Here is a 21434-nt window from a genome sequence, read left to right on the forward strand (position 1 = left end):
CCAACACACCCACTACCACGTGGTGTCAACTCAGGCCACGATCGTAGGCCGTCACCTACGCTACATCCACGATCTTAGGCCACGATCTCCACGACATCCACTACCTAATAAATGGTGCTGCATGCCACGTTCTTGGTCCTTTATATAAATAGAACTTAGATCTGGTAGAAAAAGGTTAAGCACTCTAGAGATAAAATCATATAGCAAGTCTGTGTTGTAAGCTGTAATCCCAGATCAAGCAATGCAATCTTGCCCTCCCTTCTTCCCGTGGACGTAGATTTACTTCAGTAAATCGAACCACGTAAATTCTGTGTGTTGTAGTTTTCATTCTCTACCAGCTTTTACTAACATCAGAAATTCGCGGATCCATCACTGGCGCCGTCTGTGGGAATCAGAGAACAAAATTTGTGATAAAGCGAATTTTTGATCCATTTTTTTCCACCCAAAAAATGCATGCCAGATCGCAGAGTACCCGTATTCCTGCCCGTGAGAACCAGGAGGAAGCCAATCCATCCCATAGGTCTGGAAAACAGCCTAGGGATAAATCCACCACCAGTTCTCATGGCGAAGGAACAGGCCGCTCCAAAAATCGTCCCACTGAGTCTTCCCAGCAGCCTGATTTGAATGAGGCTGTCAAGCTGTTCTTGGCTGAGAAGCAGGATGAGTTCTTAGCCTTCCTGCAAAAGAGCCAAGAGCCGAAGACGAAAACGGAGGATTCTCCTTCCTCATCCAGACATGAAAGTCACTACCGCAGTAGTGCCGTGTCTTCCAGGAAGAAGAATCCTCAACCCCGACATATTCCTGTTCTTCCTCGGTACCGGAATCACAGGAGAACTCAATCTCCTCCATACCGACGAGATATCGGATTCGCCGTGTACGGAGCACTGAAGACTCCGTTCTCGGACGACATCACCCGAACTCCCCTACCACAGAACTACCGAACTCCGTCGATGACTTACGACGGGCTCGTGGACCCTCACGATTTCTTGGGGCGCTATCAGTATAACATGGCGAACCAGGGTCTCAACGAGGTCCACATGTGCAAGCTGTTTCCCGAGCTGCTCATCGGGAACGCGAGAAGGTGGTTCGATAGCCTCCCCCAGGGCAGCATCAGATCTTACCGAGATCTAATGGATGCCTTCCACAGGAGGTTCTTTCAGAAAGCGGAAGCCCGAATCACTTCGGCTCAGCTGCTTTCCATTCGTCAAGGTCGCGACGAAAAAATCAGCGACTTTATGACAAGATTCCACAAGGAATGCCTGCAAGTAGACGATCTCAACGATCTGCTTGTCATCTCGGCATTCCAAAATGGAATCTTGCCCGGAGCTCTCTACAGGAAGCTCGTTGAGTGCGGTCCGCAGACAGCTCAGGAAATGTGGGACATTGCGGACCAGTACTCCCGGGCCGATGAGGCAGACCGTCGCAAACGGTCGTTAGACAGCTCATCGTCCCGAGGAGACAGGAGGAAGCCCGATCATAGCGATCAGGGACATCCTCGCCGAACTCCTTTTGGCGATCAGGGACATCCTCGCCGAACTCCTTTTGAAAGGATTCAAAGGACTCCGGTGCAAGACAGATTGGGACCCCGTCTCAATCCCGAGAAGCCGCCCGCTCAGTTCGTACCGCTGAACAAGCCGAGAGCGGAAATTTTCGAACTACACTCTGACCTGTTCGAAAAGCCAAAGCGGATGACGAAATCTGCCGCGCGCCGACCCCAGGATAACTACTGCTCCTACCATCAAGACCACGGTCACGATACCGAGGAGTGCAGAAACTTGGCTGCAGGTATCGATGTTCTTGTGAGGGCAGGGACATTGAAAAAATACCAAAGCAAGCAGTCAAAGAAGAATAAGAAGCAGAGAGGTGCGAACTGCGCTCCTCAGGATCCGAAAAGGCAGCCGGATCCCGAAGACGATGACGAGCCGCAATATGATGGAGTAATCCTGACTATTGACGCTCTCCCTGCCGGGAAGACCAAGTCGTCCCTGAAGTCAGAGCGCAGAGGCTCCAATCGAGAAGAGCCAACGCATAAAAGGCTGAAGCAGGACGAAGTGATTACGTTCTCGGATGCTGATCCCGTCCCGGCCATCTCTCCTCACCAAGACGCCATTGTCATCCAAGCCGGAGTGGCAAACAAACTGATCCACAGGGTGTTTGTGGATACAGGAGCGTCAGTCAGCATTCTTTTTAAAGAGTGCTTCGACAAACTAGAAGTGGACCCAGCTCGGCTCAGCCCGGCTCCGCTTCCCCTGAAGAGCTTCGCCCAGGAGGACACCCGCCCTGAAGGTATTATCAGCCTTCCGATCACGGTGGGGAAAGCGCCTACTAGCTCCAGTACGATGATTGAGTTTTTCGTGGTGAAAGCTCGGTCCCCGTACAACGTCATCCTGGGAAGAGACTGGCTCAACACAGTTCGGGCCATTTGCTCCACTTATCACCTCACCATCAAGATCCCTACTAAAGGAGGGATAGCGGTCATCCGAGGTGACCAAAAGAGAGCAAAGGAATGTCTGCAAATTGCGCTTAGAAGTGCCGAGCAGTCAGATCGGCACCACCAAGCATAGCAATCACAGCAGCCGGAGTCAGAGGCAATGACCGAAGTCATACCGGAGCCGAATTCGATGACAGTTCAGCTGTACGAAGACGATCCATCCAGAACGGTTAAGATCGGCTTCGCGGGAACGCCTCTACTTCGGGAAAAAACCATCCAGCTCCTCAAGGAGTACAAAGACGTCTTTGCATGGTCTCCGTTGGACATGACCGGAGTGCCCCCCGAGGTAATCACTCATCGTTTAAATATTGATCCTTCGGTCCGGCCGATAAAACAGAAGCAAAGACTCTTTGCGGCAGAACGAAGTCAAGTCATCCATGACGAAGTCCGTCAATTATTGAAGGCGGATGTGTTATTCGAAGTGGAGTATCCTTCGTGGGTGGCCAATCCTGTCATGATCAAGAAAAAGGAAGGAGGATGGCGGATGTGCATAGATTTCACCGATCTAAATAAGCACTGTCCCAAAGATTGCTATCCCCTTCCGAACATAGATAAAAAAGTAGAAGCTCTGATAGGCTTTGAAATTTTTTGTTTTCTTGATCTATACAAAGGATACCATCAGGTTTTAATGGATGAGATTGACGCTTCAAAAACGGCCTTCATTACTGATTTCGGCATTTTCGCTTATAAAAAGATGCCATTCGGTTTAAAGAATGCCGGAGCCACTTATCAAAGGATGGTAGACAAGCTTTTTCGGCACCTGATTGGAAAGGAGGTCGAAGTATATGTTGACGATATAGTCGTCAAAAGCAAAAGCACTTCGGAGTACGAGCACAACCTCAAGTCCACTCTCAACGTGCTCAAGAAAGCCAACCTCAAACTTAATCCCCAAAAGTGTACCTTTTTGGTAGATTCGGGAAAGTTTCTGGGTTGTTGGGTTTCAAAGGACGGACTCAAGGCAAACCCCTCAAAAGTTCAAGTCGTTCAGAACATGGCAATGCCGAAGTCCATACATGACGTGCAAAGGCTAACCGGATGTCTAGCCGCACTGAATCGATTCTTTTCCCAAGCAGCCGAAAAGCAACTGCCGTTCTTCAAGGTGTTGAAAAAGGCACCAAAGTTCGAGTGGGGAGCCGAGCAGAAAAGGGCCTTTGACGAGCTCAAAAGTTATCTAGCCGAGCTTCCTATTCTCTCTGCTCCAACCGAAGCCGAAGTAATATTCTTATACTTAGCGGCATCGGATCAAACCATCAGCGCGGTGCTTGTACGAGAAGAAGGCCTAAAGCAGCTTCCCATCTATTTTACAAGCCGAGCATTAAGAGGTCCAGAAACCAGGTATCAACCTCTGGAAAAGATTGCTCTAGCATTAGTAAATGCAGCAAGGAGACTGCGGCCATACTTCTATGCTCACAAGGTATGCGTCTTAACTGATCTGCCACTTCGGCAAGTGTTGACCAAACCAGAAGCATCAGGCAGAATCGCCAAGTGGGCTATAGAGTTGGGAGAGCACACAATTGAATATCTACCTCGGAAAGCCATCAAGGGACAAGCCTTGGCGGATTTTCTTGCAGAAGCGAAGTTCGATCAAGCAATTCCCGTTATTGCCGAACAGAAGAATTCTGCCAATGCCGAACTAGCACAGCCCTTGGAATCCGAAGTAGAGCCGCCGGACTGCTGGAGCGGATTCGTAGATGGAGCTTCAAACAAGATGGGAAGTGGAGCTGGTATTTTACTTGTCGCTCCCGACGGACACGAGGTAACCTACTCACTTCGTTTCCTATTCCCCACTACTAATAATGAAGCCGAGTACGAAGCCCTCCTGGCCGGACTCCAGTTAGCGCAAAGTCTGCTCGTCAAATCTCTCAAAGTCCATTGTGATTCACAAGTCATAGTAAATCACATGTTGGGTACAAGTGAAGCTCGTGACGAGAGAATGAAGAAGTATTTGGACAAAGCGCAAAGCATCAGCCGAAGTTTCTCCTATTTTCGGATAATCCGCATTCCCAGAGCGGAAAATAGCCGAGCAGATGCCTTAAGTAAATTGGCCTCAGATCCGAGCTCAAAGGCGGAAGAATTAATGCATCAAAGCATTGATGAAGCCGAGGTACATTCAGTATCCAGCTCGCCGAACTGGATGACGCCGATCTTGCAGTATCTGGATCAAGGACAATTGCCCGAGGATAAGAGAGAAGCTCGGAAGATCACGTGCCGAGCTCTTCGGTACGAACTTCATGAAGGAGTCCTCTTTAGAAAGTCTTACCTCCAGCCGTTATTGCGGTGCGTAGGACCAGAAGAGACGGACTACATCCTCAGAGAAGTTCATGAAGGATCGTGCGGTAGCCACATCGGAGCCAGAGCTTTAGCTAAAAAAGTTCTGAGATGGGGATATTATTGGCCAACCATGGTACAAGAGGCAGTGCAGCTCGTCAAGAAGTGTACGAAGTGCCAAATTCATGCAAATGTCCCAAGGATGCCGCAGACCGATCTATACACTATGCAAAGCCCTTGGCCTTTCATGCAATGGGGCATAGACATAGTGGGACCACTTCCTCAAGCTCCTCGGCAAATGAAATTCCTTATCGTTGCCGTGGACTACTTCACGAAGTGGGTGGAGGCTGAACCATTAGCTACAATAACGAGCTCAAAGGCATTGGACTTCGTCTGGAAGAACATAGTGTGCCGATTTGGCATACCCCACATCCTCATCTCGGATAATGGGACTCAGTTCACCGACAAGACGTTCAAGAATTGGTGCCAAGAGCTGAACATTCAACAGCGGTTCACTTCGGTCTCCCATCCCCAAGCAAACGGACAAACGGAAGTAACGAACCGGATTCTGGTGAAAGGGTTAAAAGCTCGGTTAGAACAAGCCAAAGGACAATGGGTAGAAAATCTCCCTCAAGTCCTATGGTCCTACCGAACTACACCCAAAACCTCCAACGGTGAAACTCCGTATAGTCTGGTGTACGGCACTGAAGCCGTAATTCCAGTGGAGATCGGCGTACCCAGTCCCCGAACTCTAAATTTCTCCTCAGAAATGAATGACGACGGACTGAGAGCAGAACTAGATCTCGCCGAAGAAAGAAGAGAATTGGCGTGCATAAAAGCAGCCAAGTATAAGGAGCAAGTAGCCCGGTATTATAACCAAAGGGTAAAAAAGCTTCAATTTCAAGTGGGAGATCTCGTCTTGAGAAACAACGAAGTAAGCCGAGCAGAAAAGCTGGGCAAACTCGAACCCACATGGGAGGGTCCATATCGGGTGTCAGAAGTCCTCGGCAAAGGGTCTTATAAATTGACTCACATGTCAGGAGAACAAGTACCCCGAACATGGCACGTCTCCAACCTCAAGAAGTTCCACTTGTAAGAGACAAAAGTCCGGTCAGTCCGTCTCGTGTCTAGTTCGGTCATAGGGGTATGTGTTTTTATTTGTTTGTTTTTTACTTGTACCTTTTACTTGTCGTTTTTTAAAAAAAAAGGGTTTAAAGTTTTTTTCCTTCGTCCTTTTCATTTTTTCTCTATGTGTTTTGTCTCTATGTGCTTGTCGTCTCTTACAAATGGTACCAAGGTATATCGTTCTTTAAAGACTGATCTCCTTTTTAGATCGATTATTAAAGACTATTGTGAGTCCAAGCTTCTACGGAGGATATAGGACCACAATTCAGCTTAACAAGCAGTCCGTCTGAAACGAACTGCAATAAGCCAACGATCGTGAGTCCAAGCTTCCAAGGAGGATACAAGACCGCGATTCAGCTTAACAAGCACTTCGTCTGAAACGAACTGCAATAAGGGAAAGTCCGATCCACGCGATGAACCTCGCCGAATTAGGACGACCAAGTTCGGTCAAAGAAGTTTACCTCATAAGACCGAGGACGACCATGTCTAGTCAAAGAGGTTTACTGCATAAGACCACTTCGGTTAACTGGGAAAGTCCGATCCACGCGATAAAACTCGCCGAATTAGGACAAGGGAAAGTTCGATCCCGGCGACGAAAATCGCCAAATTAGAACACAAAGACGAGTCCGGTCAAAGATGTTTATTTCATCAGACCAAAGACGAGTCCGGTCAAAGATGTTTATTTCATCAGACCAAAGACGAGTCCGGTCAAAGATGTTTATTTCATCAGACCAAAGACGAGTCCGGTCAAAGATGTTTATTTCATCAGACCAAAGACGAGTCCGGTCAAAGATGTTTATTTCATCAGACCAAAGACGAGTCCGGTCAAAGATGTTTATTTCATCAGACCAAAGACGAGTCCGGTCAAAGATGTTTATTTCATCAGACCAAAGACGAGTCCGGTCAAAGATGGTTATTTCATCAGACCAAAGACGAGTCCGGTCAAAGATGTTTATTTCATCAGACCAAAGACGAGTCCGGTCAAAGATGTTTATTTCATCAGACCAAAGACGAGTCCGGTCGAAGATGTTTATTTCATCAGACCAAAGACGAGTCCGGTCAAAGATGTTTATTTCATCAGACCAAGGACCAAGTCCGGTCAAAGAAGTTTACTTCATAAGACCGAGGACAAGTACGATGAAATTTTTTTTTTTTCGCTAAGCTGTAAATACAGAGTGTTAGAAGCGAAAACAAAATTTCATTTTTCAAATCTTGTTCGGCACACAACTCCGCTACCCTACGAGATGGCGTTACGCTATTACAAAGGACTATTCTACTGTCCAGGGTTGCTAAAGTTGAGCCATCTATTCACAAAATCCTCGTGAAGCTGAGTTCGGGCGCTCCAGGCAGCCGCAGAATAAGCAGGTCGACGAGATGCTCTAATCGACCTGCCACCTCTTCTCTGAGCCCGGGAAGTCCTAGCACCTCGGCGGCGAAGAGTCTCTTCACGAAGCATTTGCCGATCTTGCTCACTCATAACCACAACTCCTCTGCGAACTTCAGTCCGTCCTCGACTTGACGTCTCCGGTTGTCCCTGAGTTCGTTGCTGACTTGGAGTAGGGTTTTGAGCAAGTGAATCAGAGGCTTGAGCTGGAGTACTAGCATCTGTTGGCGGGAAATGCCGGAGGAATCTCTCAATTGAGGGACGCCGGGCAAGAACTATGTCGTACCGAGAGGCCCAGCGCCGCAATGATGTCACGACTTGTTGGCAAGCCGAGCTCTCCAGCGCATTGTTCCTCCGGAGTACATTATATTCCTCCCACAGTTCGTCAACTCGACTCTGAACATCTGATATAGTCATTCCCCCGCGCACACGGATGTAATCCTCGTACGCAGTCCTCTCAGCAATGGTCGTATTCAGCTCGGCCTCCAGATCATTCTTATCGGACTCTAAGTCCTTATTATCGGCATCCAGCTTCACTAAACGAGCCAGAAGCTCGTCATTCTTCGTCTGATCGGCTATAGCTCTTTTCTCAGCTTCGTCTAAAGCCGAAGAGTACAGCCGTTTCCAGTGAAGTATCTCCATCTCCTTGAGTACAAAGCAGCTATATTAGTTCGGCAGCTGTACCGAGCAGACAGTAAAATACAACAGGAATAAAGGCGAGTACGAAAAGCTATACGAAGACAAGTGTAGAGAATTTTTCATTCACAAGGAAAATTTTTTACACTAAGAGGGCTTCAAGGCCACCGTACAAGGAAGAAACTAGACTAAGAGAAGGGAGACGAAATCATACTCCGCCAGCTTCGTCTCCGGCTCCTTGGTCTGGTTCAGCTTCTTTCTCCTGAGCTACCTCAGCCTCGGCCTCGCATCCTGCCGGCCTCGCCTCCGCCTCCTGATCGGCTTCCTTCTCCGGATGCCCGGCCCGCTCGACTTCGGCCTCCCGCTCCAGCGGCTCGGCCTCACCCTCTCCGTTGTAAGTCGAAGCGGGTGAAACGGGTCCCACGGAGGCAAAGATAGCCTCCAGGTTCTCGTCCCGATCAGCTCGACAACTCCGGACTCGGTCTGCAGAAAGCAGGACCGAGGATGAAGCGAGCTCCTCAAGGAGCGGCAGATTCTGAAGCCGAGCTGCTATCTCTCGGCTGTACAGAGGCAGCACGACGTCGGCCCCCTGCTCGCCCTTATCGGCAATTAGCCTTACCAGACTACCGACAAAGGCCGAGAACTGGCTGCTCAAAAAGAGTTTCTCCGTGTAAACACGGAGAGCCTCCCCTTGGGCAACCACGGCAGCAGCATCCCTCCGTTTCGTCTGCTCTCGCTGGATGACGAGCTGGTTTTTGGCAAACTGAGCTTCATCCTGGGCCGAAATCCTAGCAGCTCTGGCCTTCTCAAAGTTAGCCTCAGCCTGTTCGGCCCGATGACAAGCAGCCGCCAACTTCCTCTGCATCTCAGCATAGTCATTGGACGCTTTGGAGAGTTCGACGGCGACGAGCTTGGAGAGCATATCGTTCCTCTGAAAATGAATAAAGAAAAAAGTCGACAAAGGGGCCACAAAAAATACAGGAAAAAAAAGCAAGGCCAGAAAATCAAGAAGAGAATTCACCTCGGCGAAGTCCGTGGGCCATAAAAACGGCTCACAGATATGTTCCGAAGGAGGCGCCAAGACCACGTCTTTCTCTGGCGCTCTCGGGGGCTTCTGGGCCTTCCCCCTCCCCTTTGTCGAAGTCGACTCCGGCTTCTTCGGATCCGAAGAGGTTTTTTGCCTTTTCGGAGTCCTCTCGGCATCAGACGCCGAGCTGGTGGTTTTCGGCCTCTCCGGCTCCTTGGACTCCGAAGATTTTCGGGTAGCCTTGTTCAGCATGTACACTGCCAAAAAGCAAGAAAGCAAGGTTAGTTTTCTTCGTTAAAGCAGTAGAACATAAAGGTAAAGAGAAATCCTCACCCTCGGCCTCTTCGTCCGAAGACGAGATGTCGAACACGACGTCGCCCTTGACGAGCTCAGACTCCGTGTATTGTTTCCTAACTACGGGAATCTTGTTGAGCTCGCCATCGAGCTCGGCCAATGGTTCTAACCGAGGATGAGGAATCACGGACTTCGGCCCTCTCCAGGGGAAGCCCGGAGCCGCTGTCCTATTATAAAAAAAGAAGCGGTTTTGCCATTTCGGCCACTTGGTTTTGCAGAATGCCCTAAAAGGCTGTAAGGGGATCAAGTAAAACCAAGATCCCTTCCTTTTAAATTGGAAAAAATTAAGGATTGCCCGCAGAGACAGATCCTTATCTAGCCTACGGAGTTCGGCAGCAAAAGCCGACAAGTGCCTCCAAGAATTCGGAGTCACCTGACCTAAAGGGAGTTGAAAAAAATCAAGAAGCTCTACAAAAGGTGGGGGAAGAGGGAAACGAAGCCCGCATTCTAAGCAGGCTTCGTAAACGGTGGCATAACCCTCCGGCGGGTCGTTAGCCCTATGATCATCGTCGGGAACCACCGCCTTCCCCCCGGGAAGAAGATATTTTTCGTGTAGAGATATCACGGTGTCCTTACTCAAGACGCTGTGAAAGTATTCTACAGTCTTCTCTCCGGACTCTTTCCGGCTAGAAGACCCCTTGCCCCCTTTCCTACCGCTACCTAACTCGGAAGAAGAAGAAGAAGACATGGTTCTTACTCTTTGCAAAATCTGAAGAAATTCTGAAGAAATTCTTGAAAGCGGAAGGAAATTTTTACGCAAAGGAGATAGAGTGCAGAAGAAGCAGTCGCAAAAGTGCTTCAAGGATGAAGAAAGGAGGTATTTATCAGATTCGGCGCAGATTTCAAAATCGTCGCACCGTTTCGAATCCCACCTTTTCGGGATTCAACGGCCGGATTTTACTGTCGCATTTAATGCAGTCACGTGCAAGGCACGTCCCCTGACGACAGCCTCCCCCGTACCTTTATCCAGAATGCCGAAGTGACTCTCTTCGCCGAAGTGATTCACTTCGTCTTTCGGGGGGGGTAGTGATGGGGTACGGACTAAACAAGCCCAACAGCACCAACGGCCCATCAGCCCAAAGCCCAAGGAAGAGTATGAGTTCGGCATTACCAAAGAGTTCGGCCTCAGCCTACAGCTCGGCAAAAGCCAACCAATCAAGCTCTGCTCTCAAGTCGGCATCAAGCTCCCAGATCGGCAACCAAAGCAGTTCGGTCTCAGTAAGAGTTCGGCCTCAGCCTACAGCTCGGCAAAAGCCAACCAATCAAGCTCTGCTCTCAGGTCGGCATCAAGCTCTACTCTCAGATCGGCAACCAAAGCAGTTCGGTCTCAGTATTCGACCGAACAAGGAGTTAGTGGACCCATGCAGGATTTCCACAACTTCCAACACACCCACTACCACGTGGTGTCAACTCAGGCCACGATCGTAGGCCGTCACCTACGCTACATCCACGATCTTAGGCCACGATCTCCACGACATCCACTACCTAATAAATGGTGCTGCATGCCACGTTCTTGGTCCTTTATATAAATAGAACTTAGATCTGGTAGAAAAAGGTTAAGCTCTCTAGAGATAAAATCATATAGCAAGTCTGTGTTGTAAGCTGTAATCCCAGATCAAGCAATGCAATCTTGCCCTCCCTTCTTCCCGTGGACGTAGATTTACTTCAGTAAATCGAACCACGTAAATTCTGTGTGTTGTAGTTTTCATTCTCTACCAGCTTTTACTAACATCAGAAATTCGCGGATCCATCAATTTGCAATTACTGTTTATCTGTTTCTGTAATTGCACTTTTCTAATCACAACATGCTACTGCTGCTCAATTTTTAACTGCTTATTGGTTTTGTTTAATTTGAACAATCGGAATTGCCTGTTTCTTGAATAGGATCATGGGTGTCTCTGCCTTTGCTCACTTAGAATAGTTTCATTTTTTTCTCAACATTTCATTGTGAATTTTCTTGTTTTTCCATTTGACTTTGTCAGTGGAAATTTTTGTGTTTTGATTGGTCCTTTCTGGCATTATTGGATGGATTTTCTTACACGCTTGCTTCAATCTTGGGTTTGATCTATCCTTGTTCAGGTTTTGAGGTATCTTGAGAGAGATTGGATTGGTTTCTGAAACTTGTACAATGAATCAAGGATAGTTGAATAGGTTATTGAGGGTTTCAATTGGTACAAGTGGAGTTGAAGTGTGAATGGGGATTCAGACAATGAATTCTCATGTGAGTGGTGGTGGGCAGCAATCTCATGTACAACATCCGCTGCAACGCTGCAACTCGTGGTTAGGCCTAACGCTAGGCGAAGTGGAGAGGCACTTGCTAGGTAATTTGGCCAAGCCATTAGGAAGCATGAACCTCGACGAGTTGCTCAAGAAAGTGTGGACCACTGACACTAGCCACTCGTCGGGAATGGAGGGCATCGAAACATCCCCTGCAGCATCACTGCAGCGCCAAGCTAGTTGGTCGCTTGCTAGGGCTTTTACCGGGAAGACAGTGAATGAGGTGTGGAGGGATATACAGCGAGGGTATAAGACGAGAAATGTGGAGGGCTTGAGTAACCAGGAAAGAGCTCCGACCCTTGGTGAGACAACTTTGGAGGATTTCTTGGTGAAAGCAGGGATGTATGTGTCCAATGCCTCCACTGTTTCTGTTGAACCCATGATGTCCTTGGATAGTGCACTCAAGTCCCATAAATTCTTGTCTCAGACGGGGTCGTTGTCTCCTTCACCTTCAATGGATGAGTTGTCAGATACGCCATTGCCTGGCCGGAAGAGGATGACTGGGGATCTTGAGAAGGCCATTGAGAGGAGGCTAAGACGAAAAATTAAGAACAGGGAGTCCGCTGCACGCTCACGTGAAAGGAAACAGGCAAGACTTGAAATTTTTCCTTGTGTTATATATTTGCATGCTGTTGGTGCATTTTGAATACATTGGCACTGGGATATTTACTAGTATTGTATTCACAGGCCTACCACAATGAGTTGGTGACCAAGGTCTCGCAACTTGAAGAGGAAAATTCAAAGCTTAAGAAGGAAAAGGCAAGTTATACCTATTTGTATCCTTCTTTGATAAATGCGTTCCCGTAGTGCATGCTGGCAATATATGTGACAGTGAGTAACTTACCAAATACTCTGCGTCTTTTCCCGTTGAATTTTTTGTCTTGGGTAATAATGGTTTATATTAGTATTTAAGTTGGACTTCAATCAGCTACAACTCAAGTTTTAAATAAAAAGTTATAGGAAAGTACATGTGTGAGACACCACAAAGATGTACTGCACAAGGTAATAGTCGTCCGAGTGTTGGATTCATTTTTAACTTTTATGTAATAAAATTTTCCAATTATGATGATGGAGGTTGAGCTACTAAACATGAAATTTTACCGTATGTTATAGAATACCTTAGTCGCTCTAAGTGGCTGGATGTCGATAGAATCCAAAGTAATTCCTTTTTGGGATTGAGATTTTGCTGGATTTTTCTTAAATTCTAGCATGCTAAGGGCCACCATGAAACTTTGTAACTCTTCAATAGGCACGCTGCATACAGGTTCAATGTATATGCTAAGTTCATCATTTCCAATCTTACCCTATTTTTGTCTAATTTTGATGGGTACACCTGCGAGTGGTTTGTAAACACATGATCAGGTGGTTTGTAAACACATGATCTAAAGGGCTTGTACAGTCTTGAACCTTAGAATTTTGTAATGTACAATAAGAGCATTTGCTTTTACGTTCTCCCAGTAGGGTTTAACGGACTGAAACGTGATGAACCTTATTAACTTATCTGCAATCTTTCCTATTATAAATATATAGTAATTCACGAGTTAATTAAGAAAAGTAACACTGAAAAGTCTCAAGTGGATAGTCCTTGTTATATTAAGAATTACTATAATTAAAGAAATTGTAGTCTGCACAAGTGTTTGCAGAAGGATATGATGGAGAACCATATGTAGCTGAAAAAATTTAACAAGATAATTTAGCAAGGTTAATTATACACTTTTTCAGAATCCAGCTTTTAGTTAACTAAGTGTGGGCATCCAGCAGCAATATGTCTTTTTGTTCCTCACATTTTGAATCTATAGTATGGGTTGGCAACTTGGCATTACCTATAATGATCCGTTAAATGTTTTTGAAGACCGATGGATCTAATTTATATTCAAAATTCTGGTGGTAGTGGCTTGGAAGCTAATGCACTAGAACCATTCGTGTGTGGTGGAAAGTGAAGTAACTCCAAGTAGTGAACAACTTAACGCTAAGATATCAAGAATAGCAAAGGATCTAAGTGAAACAAAAGAAACCATTATCACACCTGACTACATACCTTGTGTATCAATTACTGTGAGCTTATTGGTTTTTTCTTTTCATTGGCGGGTTTATCAACTTATGTCATATGAAAAGAAGCAAAGAATCAAAGATTCGCATCAAACTTACAGAAGAGTAGATATGAGGAACTTTGCATGTAGTGATGTCTAGCTGCAACAACAAATATGAACTGAAAAAATAGTTGGTTACTTAGAGAGATAGTCTCAAGAATTTCAAAAATATGAGCCACCTTCTGTAGCTAAAGGAAGATGGCTTGTGTAGCTACACCAAATCAGCTTGAAATCGACAGAATCTAAGATTTTGCTGAAGATAGGAGTCGAAGAACCTTTTCTTAGCCAGTATCGAAAATTGATGCCTGACTTATTAGGAAATATTTGGTAAAATGCTCTATGGATTCTATCCATATTGTTCAAAGCTCTACTTATAATTACTTCTGCATTTCACATATGTAAGTCCAATTGATTTCAGGCATCTAATATATTTTGAATGTGAATCTGTTTTGAGTTTTGCAAAAGCTACTGAATAACCTGTTATATGATTGAACTGTAATTTTATCATGACTACAAAAATTGTGATAAATTGATATTCTCTCTTCCACATGTGGGCTGTGAGCTTTACTGCTTTGTCCTTTTTTTACATAAACTTGTAAAATTGTGGCCTGCTGTTCTTTGATTTTTAATGACAATTCAGAATTCTCTACCTTCAAATATGCCTCGTTCTGTAATTTTTTTGGCTTAGACATGCAAAGTGAGCATGCTGATTGGCTGATATCTATAATAGTTGGGGTCTCTCGTGGACTGGTCCTATTAGTCCATTCGCCTCCCTTTATAGGCTTCAATGGGAATATTTCTCTCTGCCAGCAGCTTATAAAAGCTTTCTTGTTCCTCGGATCTACTTCCGCTGTGAATGCTGGTCTCCTACATGCATAACTAATCACTATCAGCTATGTACTTTCGAGTTAAGCCATCATAATTCATGCTTTATCACCACATTAACAGCTAATTGGCTAAAATCTGCGGCTTGAACATCTCCCTTTTGTTTATCAATCAAGTTTGTAGATTGATAGGCATTGTGAATAATGGAAAAAACTGTCTCAACATTTCCTTGGACATTAGTCAGTGTATTAAGTTTCAAATAATTGTTCCATTTGTTACTTGTGCCTTTTCTATTTTGATGCATTTCATATAATATTTCTGTTTTGTTTTGTGTGTTGCAGGAATTCGAACAGATAACTTGTTACGAACCCAACACCGTAAGGTACCAGCTGCGAAGAACTTCCTCGTCCTAATACTATGTGGACAATGTTTTTGCAGTACAAGGTTGAATTGGTTAATGCAGTATGTAAAAATGTAACTCTTGTTGTAGGACATTAAGCCATAGATGCTCGTTGTTGCAAAGAAATTACCATGACAACACGTCAACACCACCCAAACGTATAGTTGTTTTTAAATCTGCTAGGGTGTGTTTGATACAATAGAATTAAGGACTTGGATTTGAAATTGGAGCATCCACTTCCAAGTACTCCATAATGTTTAGTACAGCAAAAATATTTGTATTTGGAATTAACTTACAATTATCATTTTGGTACCACAAAAATGTTTGTATTTGTAATTGTGTTATAATTATATATATTCTGTCAATTTAACAGAATGAGTTCAATACTGAAAATAAATAAAATTAGAATCCAAATATTTAGGGGACATCTCAGTTTCTCTTAGTTCTCAGTTCTCACACAGAAAATGTACCTGCTCGACCCTCACTTCTGAGTTTTAGTTTTTTCTTCTTTTATTTCGTTTTTTTCTTTTTTTTTTTCATTTTCATTTACTGCGGCAGAATGAAATGCAAAAAAAAAGAAGCAAATTTTACAAAACACAACCTAATCAAATACGCAAATGGAATGTTTCAAGCACATTCAAAGAAAACACATCCTGTTAATACCTTTAACAATGAACCTAGTATAAACGAAAACAAGCACTACCTTTAACAATGAACCTAGTATAAACGAAAACAAGCAAAAGTGCTAGGTTATGGTGAACAACAAAATTATTGCCATGACTCAAATCTTGTTGAAGGCAACAATGTCGCAACTTTGGATGTATTCGTTCAAAGGCTCCACTGTGAGCTGCTCCTCTATCATAGTGTCAACAGAGACAAGATCATCAACAATGGTAAGCATGATTTGAAGCTTCTTAATTCCATAACCAACAGCGACCAATTTGGCTGCACATGGAAAAGCCATACATAAAGCTCAATAAAGCACCAAATGCATAAATAGTAACTGCTGTAATGCTATTAATAGTATATAATAGTATTAGAAAGAAGATACTACTCCACAAGACTATAACAAAAAATCAGAATCATACATGCTCCCCATAAGAGGCCTGGCATCTCAACGCTTCTAACAGCTTCTTCAAGCTTCTTCATGTCAGTTTCATCATCCCAAGGCTTAATATCCATGAGAACAGACGACTTCCCACCTGCAAGGTAGACACCTTAGAATTAAAATGAACACAAAATGTAGAAACACAAGGGCAAATATTTATAGAAACATATCTCGGATGTACAGAGAACAGATACTGTAGAAACACAATGACAAAGATTACACAAGCATACCTCAGAATTAGAATGAACACATAATGTAGAAACAGAACAAAAATATACACAGATATGACTTTCCACCTGCAAGGTGAAGACCCACGACACCTTATAGAATTGCAATTAACACAAAATGTAGAAACACAATGACACAGACCAATCAATCTGGACACCCTAGTCATGTGGAGTTAGGTTGCAGCAACTTTTGAAATGACATTGGCAAACAGAATCAAAAGAGCCAAAACCATGAAAGAGTCAATTTTTGCTCAGTGGAATTAGAGTTAAAAATGTTAGACAATAATATTTAGCTGCTACATACTTTCTTTCTTTTTAGCAGGCGCCTTGGCTGCTTCCCTGGCTTCTGCAGCCTTTTTTTCCTCCTCTGTCTCATCGCCAAATAGATCGAGATCATCATCGTCGGCGGCAGCCTCCTCCTGTATGAAATTAAGTTAACAACAGTTATTAACTGGTCCCAATACACCAACAAAGACAAACTATTATTAAAATTAGTAAGCATAAGAATGCATCTAATGCTTTTCATAAAACATAAGCTGACCCCTAAACTGTAAAGTGTAAACCATATTGTGTTGACACTTGCAATGCCAATTCCAAAAGTTTCCAAATCACCTACAATATCATGGCAATCTGAATTGAAAAATATCAATATATTATAGAACCACGGCACCTCTATGTGCAAGTAACAACCGAAAAACTTCCTACAACACAACTAGCTTCTTGCTGCATAGAGTTTAGGATGGCAAGAAGGGGAACTGAAAGAAGCCATAGTAGTGAACTTTACACATACAACGTGTTTGGGTGAAGTTGACATCCATCAAAAGGTCACACTTTGCACAATTTAGATATATGCCATACCTGAGCTTCAACAGCTGCTACGGGAGCTTTGCCTCCGATTTGTACTCCAACAGCTTTGCCGGGAAAACTACACCGAAAAAAATTGCAAGTCCGCATTAATTACTTCAAGAATCATAAACATCATCATAATATACACTAAGGCAATATATAATTATCGGCATATATGAATTTGCAAACACAAGCACGGATGAAAGTGGAGAATTGGAGCTAATTAATTGTGAAGTCGCAAAAAGTACCCGGTCGCTAGCTTCGCTGCAACAGCTTCGTACCACTTGCTCGCATTGGGGTAGAGATCGGCACTCGGCTTCTGAACGGAGGTGTAAACTTTGACATCGTCTTTGTTTAGCTGACTTCTGAAATCACAATGACAATTCACGCTAAGATTATTAGAACTAGGCGATGAAATTATGGCAGAATTGAACATTAGTAAATAGTAGTAGCAGAAAAGAAAGATGAAAGTGAAGAAGTGTGTTACCCAGATATATAGGACTTGCCGGAGAGGAAGGCGTCGAGTGCCTTGAGGCCGGATTCAGTGTGAAGATCTGAGAAAGTAACAGCCATAACAGACTTTGTAGATAGAAGAGCGAAATGTTGCAGTGGACTGGAGAGTCAAGAGAGAGAGTGAGATGAGAGGGGCGAGCTTTTATATGCCGTACTAATAACAACCCTAGATCGAGTAATAAAGAGAGGGCATATTAATATTTATTCCTTTCTTTATCTTGCATTTATTAAAAAATTATTGTACTCCCAACAAAAATATCTCACTTTCTCGAATGAACAATAGGTTTAGAAATTACTCCTCCATTTATATCTGCCCAAGGCTTACTAACCGGCGGTTAAAACCGAAACCGTAACCACTGATTATGGTTCCGAACCGAAACCGAGAGAATTTACCCGAACCAAAACCGTCGATTTTTTAGCCGTGGTTCGGTTCAGGTTCAAAAAATTTTAAACAAAAACCATGCCGGAACCGCGAAAACCGTAAAACCAAGCCTGAACCTCAAAAAACCGGCGGTTCGAAACCGTAAAAAACCGCCGGTTGGGAACCGAAACCAAAACCGTAACTGCGAAACACCCTCACAGTTCGGTTCCGGTTCAGCAATTTCCAAAACCGGAACCGGCCGTTCCGAACCGTAACCGCCGGTTCCGGAACCGTGGGTACCTCTATCTCCATTCCTTGTTAAAAGAGGCAATTCTTTTCGTTACAATTTAAAAATAGTGTATTAAGTAGATAGTGAATAAAGTAAAAAAGAATAAAGTAAGAGAGACTGCATTTGCTTTCGTCTATCAAACGATGGAATCACATTTGCGTCTTCTTTCTAACCATGCTATTTTTTATTTAATTTATCAAATAAATTAAATCCTAAGACCATCCACAACGCGTCTCGCGCCGGGCTCGCGTCTCGTCTCGGAGAGACGAGACCCCCCGCGAGACGCATTGCAGCGCCCATCTCGTCTCTATCTCGTGCTCGTCTCGTCGCGTAGCTCGTCTCGGCGAGACACGAGACGAGATGGCTCGTCACGCGCCAGGGACACGTGGCACGTCCCCATGCGTGTGTGACGCCCACTCGCTGGCCCGCGAGTGGGCGTCGTCACTGATGACGCAATAATTCATTTTTTTAAAAAAAAAACGATTTTTAATTAATTTTTTTTTTCAAACGGTAATATTACCGTTAAATTTTTATTTTCATTTTTAAAATTTTTTAATTTTTTTACTCTATAAATAATTCTATTTCATACTCATTTCAAACACAAACACACATCTATTCCTCTCAAATCCTCTCTATCACTCCAATTTCCATCTTCAATCAACTCAAACAAATGGATCCTTTTGAGCAAATGCGTCAATTAATGGAACAATCACTCGAAGAAGATCGACGACGAGAGGCGGAGGAAGCCGCACCACCCCCACGACGCTCCCGGAAGTACATCAATCGGAACCGGGAGGAAGCCGCCGCACGGTTAGTACGCGACTACTTCTGCGATAACCCGATTTGGGGAGATACCTATTTCCGTCGCCGTTTCCGCATGCGGAAACCGCTATTTCTCCACATAGCGAATACTTTGGCGGCCAGGGAGGAGTTCTTCCGAGAAGGGTTCGACGCGGTCGGTCGTCCCAGCCACACGACGCTGCAGAAATGTATTGCAGCCATCCGGCAGCTTTCGACTGGACAAACGACCGACATATTCGACGAATACCTGCACATCGGAGACAGCACTGGGCGCTTGTGCTTGCTCAACTTCTGCAGAGGCGTCCGGGCAGCCTTCAGTGACGAATTTCTCCGGAGGCCAACCACGGAGGATTGTCAGTTCCTCCTCAACCTGCACGAACAAGTGCACGGATTCCCCGGGATGCTTGGCAGTGTCGATTGCATGCACTGGCAATGGAAGAATTGCCCGGTGGCTTGGAGGGGTTCCTACACGAGCGGCCACAAAGGCACCCACCCAACCGTTGTACTCGAGGCCGTTGCCGACTACCGACTTTGGATCTGGCACGCGTACTTCGGGGTCCCTGGCTCGAACAACGACGTAAACGTGCTCCAACAGTCCGACCTCTTTACCGAAGTTTTGGATGGTAAAGCGCCGACCATCAACTTCGCCGCCAACAACCGGCGGTATAAAATGGGGTACTATCTCGCCGACGGCATCTACCCGAAGTGGCCGACCTTCGTGAAGATGTGCGGCAGGCCAGCGAACCCAAAGCAGGCTCTTTTGCGCAGAAGCAGGAGGCTGCGCGCAAGGATGTGGAGAGGGCGTTCGGGGTTCTCCAAGCGCGCTTCAACATCATCAAAGCCCCGGCTCGTTCGTGGTTCATGGAGAGCATGGTCGACATCATGTATACGTGCATAATCTTGCACAACATGATTGTCCGAGACGAAGGACCCGATGCCGGAAATTGGTTCGACCCCGAATCCCCCGGAAGCTCAACCGCAAGTAGTCCGCCGCGAAGTGGAGCGCATCCATCTATACAAGAACGGTTGGCTATTCGGGCAAGGACACGCGACTCTAGCGCCCACACCCAACTCCAAGAGGATCTAATTGAGCACATTTGGGAAAATTTTGGCGGAGAAGATTAAATTATGTCATTTTTATTTTTTTAGAATTTTAATTATGTCTTCGTTTTTTTAATGTTAAGTTGTAATGTTGTTTTAATTTTAATAAAGTGTGTTTGTTTAAATTGAATGAATAGTAATTAAGAGACGATATAGAGACGGTTAAGAGACGGAGCGTTGCAAGTTCCGTCTCTTAGTTAAGAGATGGAGGAAAAAAGGACAGTGGGGCCCTCAAATAGTGCTCAAATAGTAGTTAAGAGACGGTTTAAGAGACGGTATAGAGACAGCGTTGTGGATGGCCTAAGGGTTTTGAAGTTTATAAATGACTACTGCATTGTCAAATGTGCATTGATGTTGAAGGCTCAAGTTTTTATTGTGTTTCAAAGTCGATTCGGTCTAGTGATTTGTTTCTGTTGATTCTAGGCGATTGCAACAAGAATTAAAACAAGAATCACAACACCGAAATTACGTGGTTCAACGTAAAAAGTCTACATTCACGAGAAAGTACTTCTTACTATATTGATTCTTGTTCGAGGTGAATATTACAGAAACAAGGAAGGAAAACAGTAATGACACTAGACGAAGAAATTAAGAACTCGTGCTCACAAAATGCAGTGTGAATCGATCAACTCTAACACTCTAACCTCCCCTTGGACTGAGTTGCTAATCTTTTCCCTCTTTTCCCTCTTTTCCCTCTTTTCTTCTCTCTGGTTGCAGTTTTGGGTAAAAAAACGAATCAGCTCAAAATGAGCTACCCCCAATTCTTATATCTGAGATCAACGGTCCAGATTACAAGATCTAATCCGTCGCATCTCGACCGTCCATTTCCAACAGCCCTCGGCCAACCTAGCTATTGGAATTCTTCCAAAATAAGCAAAACTTTGACGCTTCCACAGTCAAACCATTTTGTAATCACTTCCTTAACAGTTTCATTTCATATTTCTTGGTATTTCTCATATTTTATTATTCCTATATTTTATAATCAAGGATCATTTAAGTGGCATGATGTTAGGCCGTCAATTGCATATATTGAAAATTTTCTCAAGTAGTACAATTAATTTTGTACTATCATTCTAAGACTTGAGTATTGATTTTTTATATGTATGCAGAATCATCCGCATTTAACTATTTTAAGAAGTATAATTGGTCTTGTATTGTTATTTAGCTAGACCATCCATATGTTTAATGTTATATTAACGACTTTAATATGTCACTATAAATGCTAATCAATAGAACAAGAAAAAATGTCATAGATTAAATTTTGAGTTTAGTCAGTAAAGTCTCGTTAACGACTTATTTAATGAAGAGATA

General features: G+C 44.4%; 2 protein-coding genes across 2 annotated transcripts; one reads left to right on the top strand and one right to left on the bottom strand.

Annotated features, from left to right (window-relative positions):
• The first annotated feature begins 11112 nt into the window (after nt 1-11112).
• Nucleotides 11113-15208, top strand: LOC121795349 (ABSCISIC ACID-INSENSITIVE 5-like protein 6). Its single transcript, XM_042193877.1, has 3 exons — nt 11113-12151; nt 12250-12321; nt 14819-15208. Exons 1-3 carry the CDS (start codon nt 11480-11482, stop codon nt 14888-14890), a joined length of 816 nt encoding a protein of 271 aa, XP_042049811.1. The 5' UTR covers nt 11113-11479; the 3' UTR covers nt 14891-15208.
• A 254-nt stretch (nt 15209-15462) lies between these two features.
• On the bottom strand, nt 15463-17723 carry LOC121795358 (elongation factor 1-beta 2-like). Its single transcript, XM_042193884.1, has 6 exons — nt 17546-17723; nt 17307-17423; nt 17071-17137; nt 16517-16631; nt 15966-16079; nt 15463-15822 (listed from the first exon to the last, which is right to left on the bottom strand). Exons 1-6 carry the CDS (start codon nt 17629-17631, stop codon nt 15659-15661), a joined length of 663 nt encoding a protein of 220 aa, XP_042049818.1. The 5' UTR covers nt 17632-17723; the 3' UTR covers nt 15463-15658.
• Nucleotides 17724-21434: the final 3711 nt, after the last annotated feature.

The sequence above is a fragment of the Salvia splendens genome, chromosome 1 (genome assembly GCF_004379255.2).
Source record: "Salvia splendens isolate huo1 chromosome 1, SspV2, whole genome shotgun sequence".
Classification (NCBI taxonomy): Eukaryota; Viridiplantae; Streptophyta; class Magnoliopsida; order Lamiales; family Lamiaceae; genus Salvia; species Salvia splendens.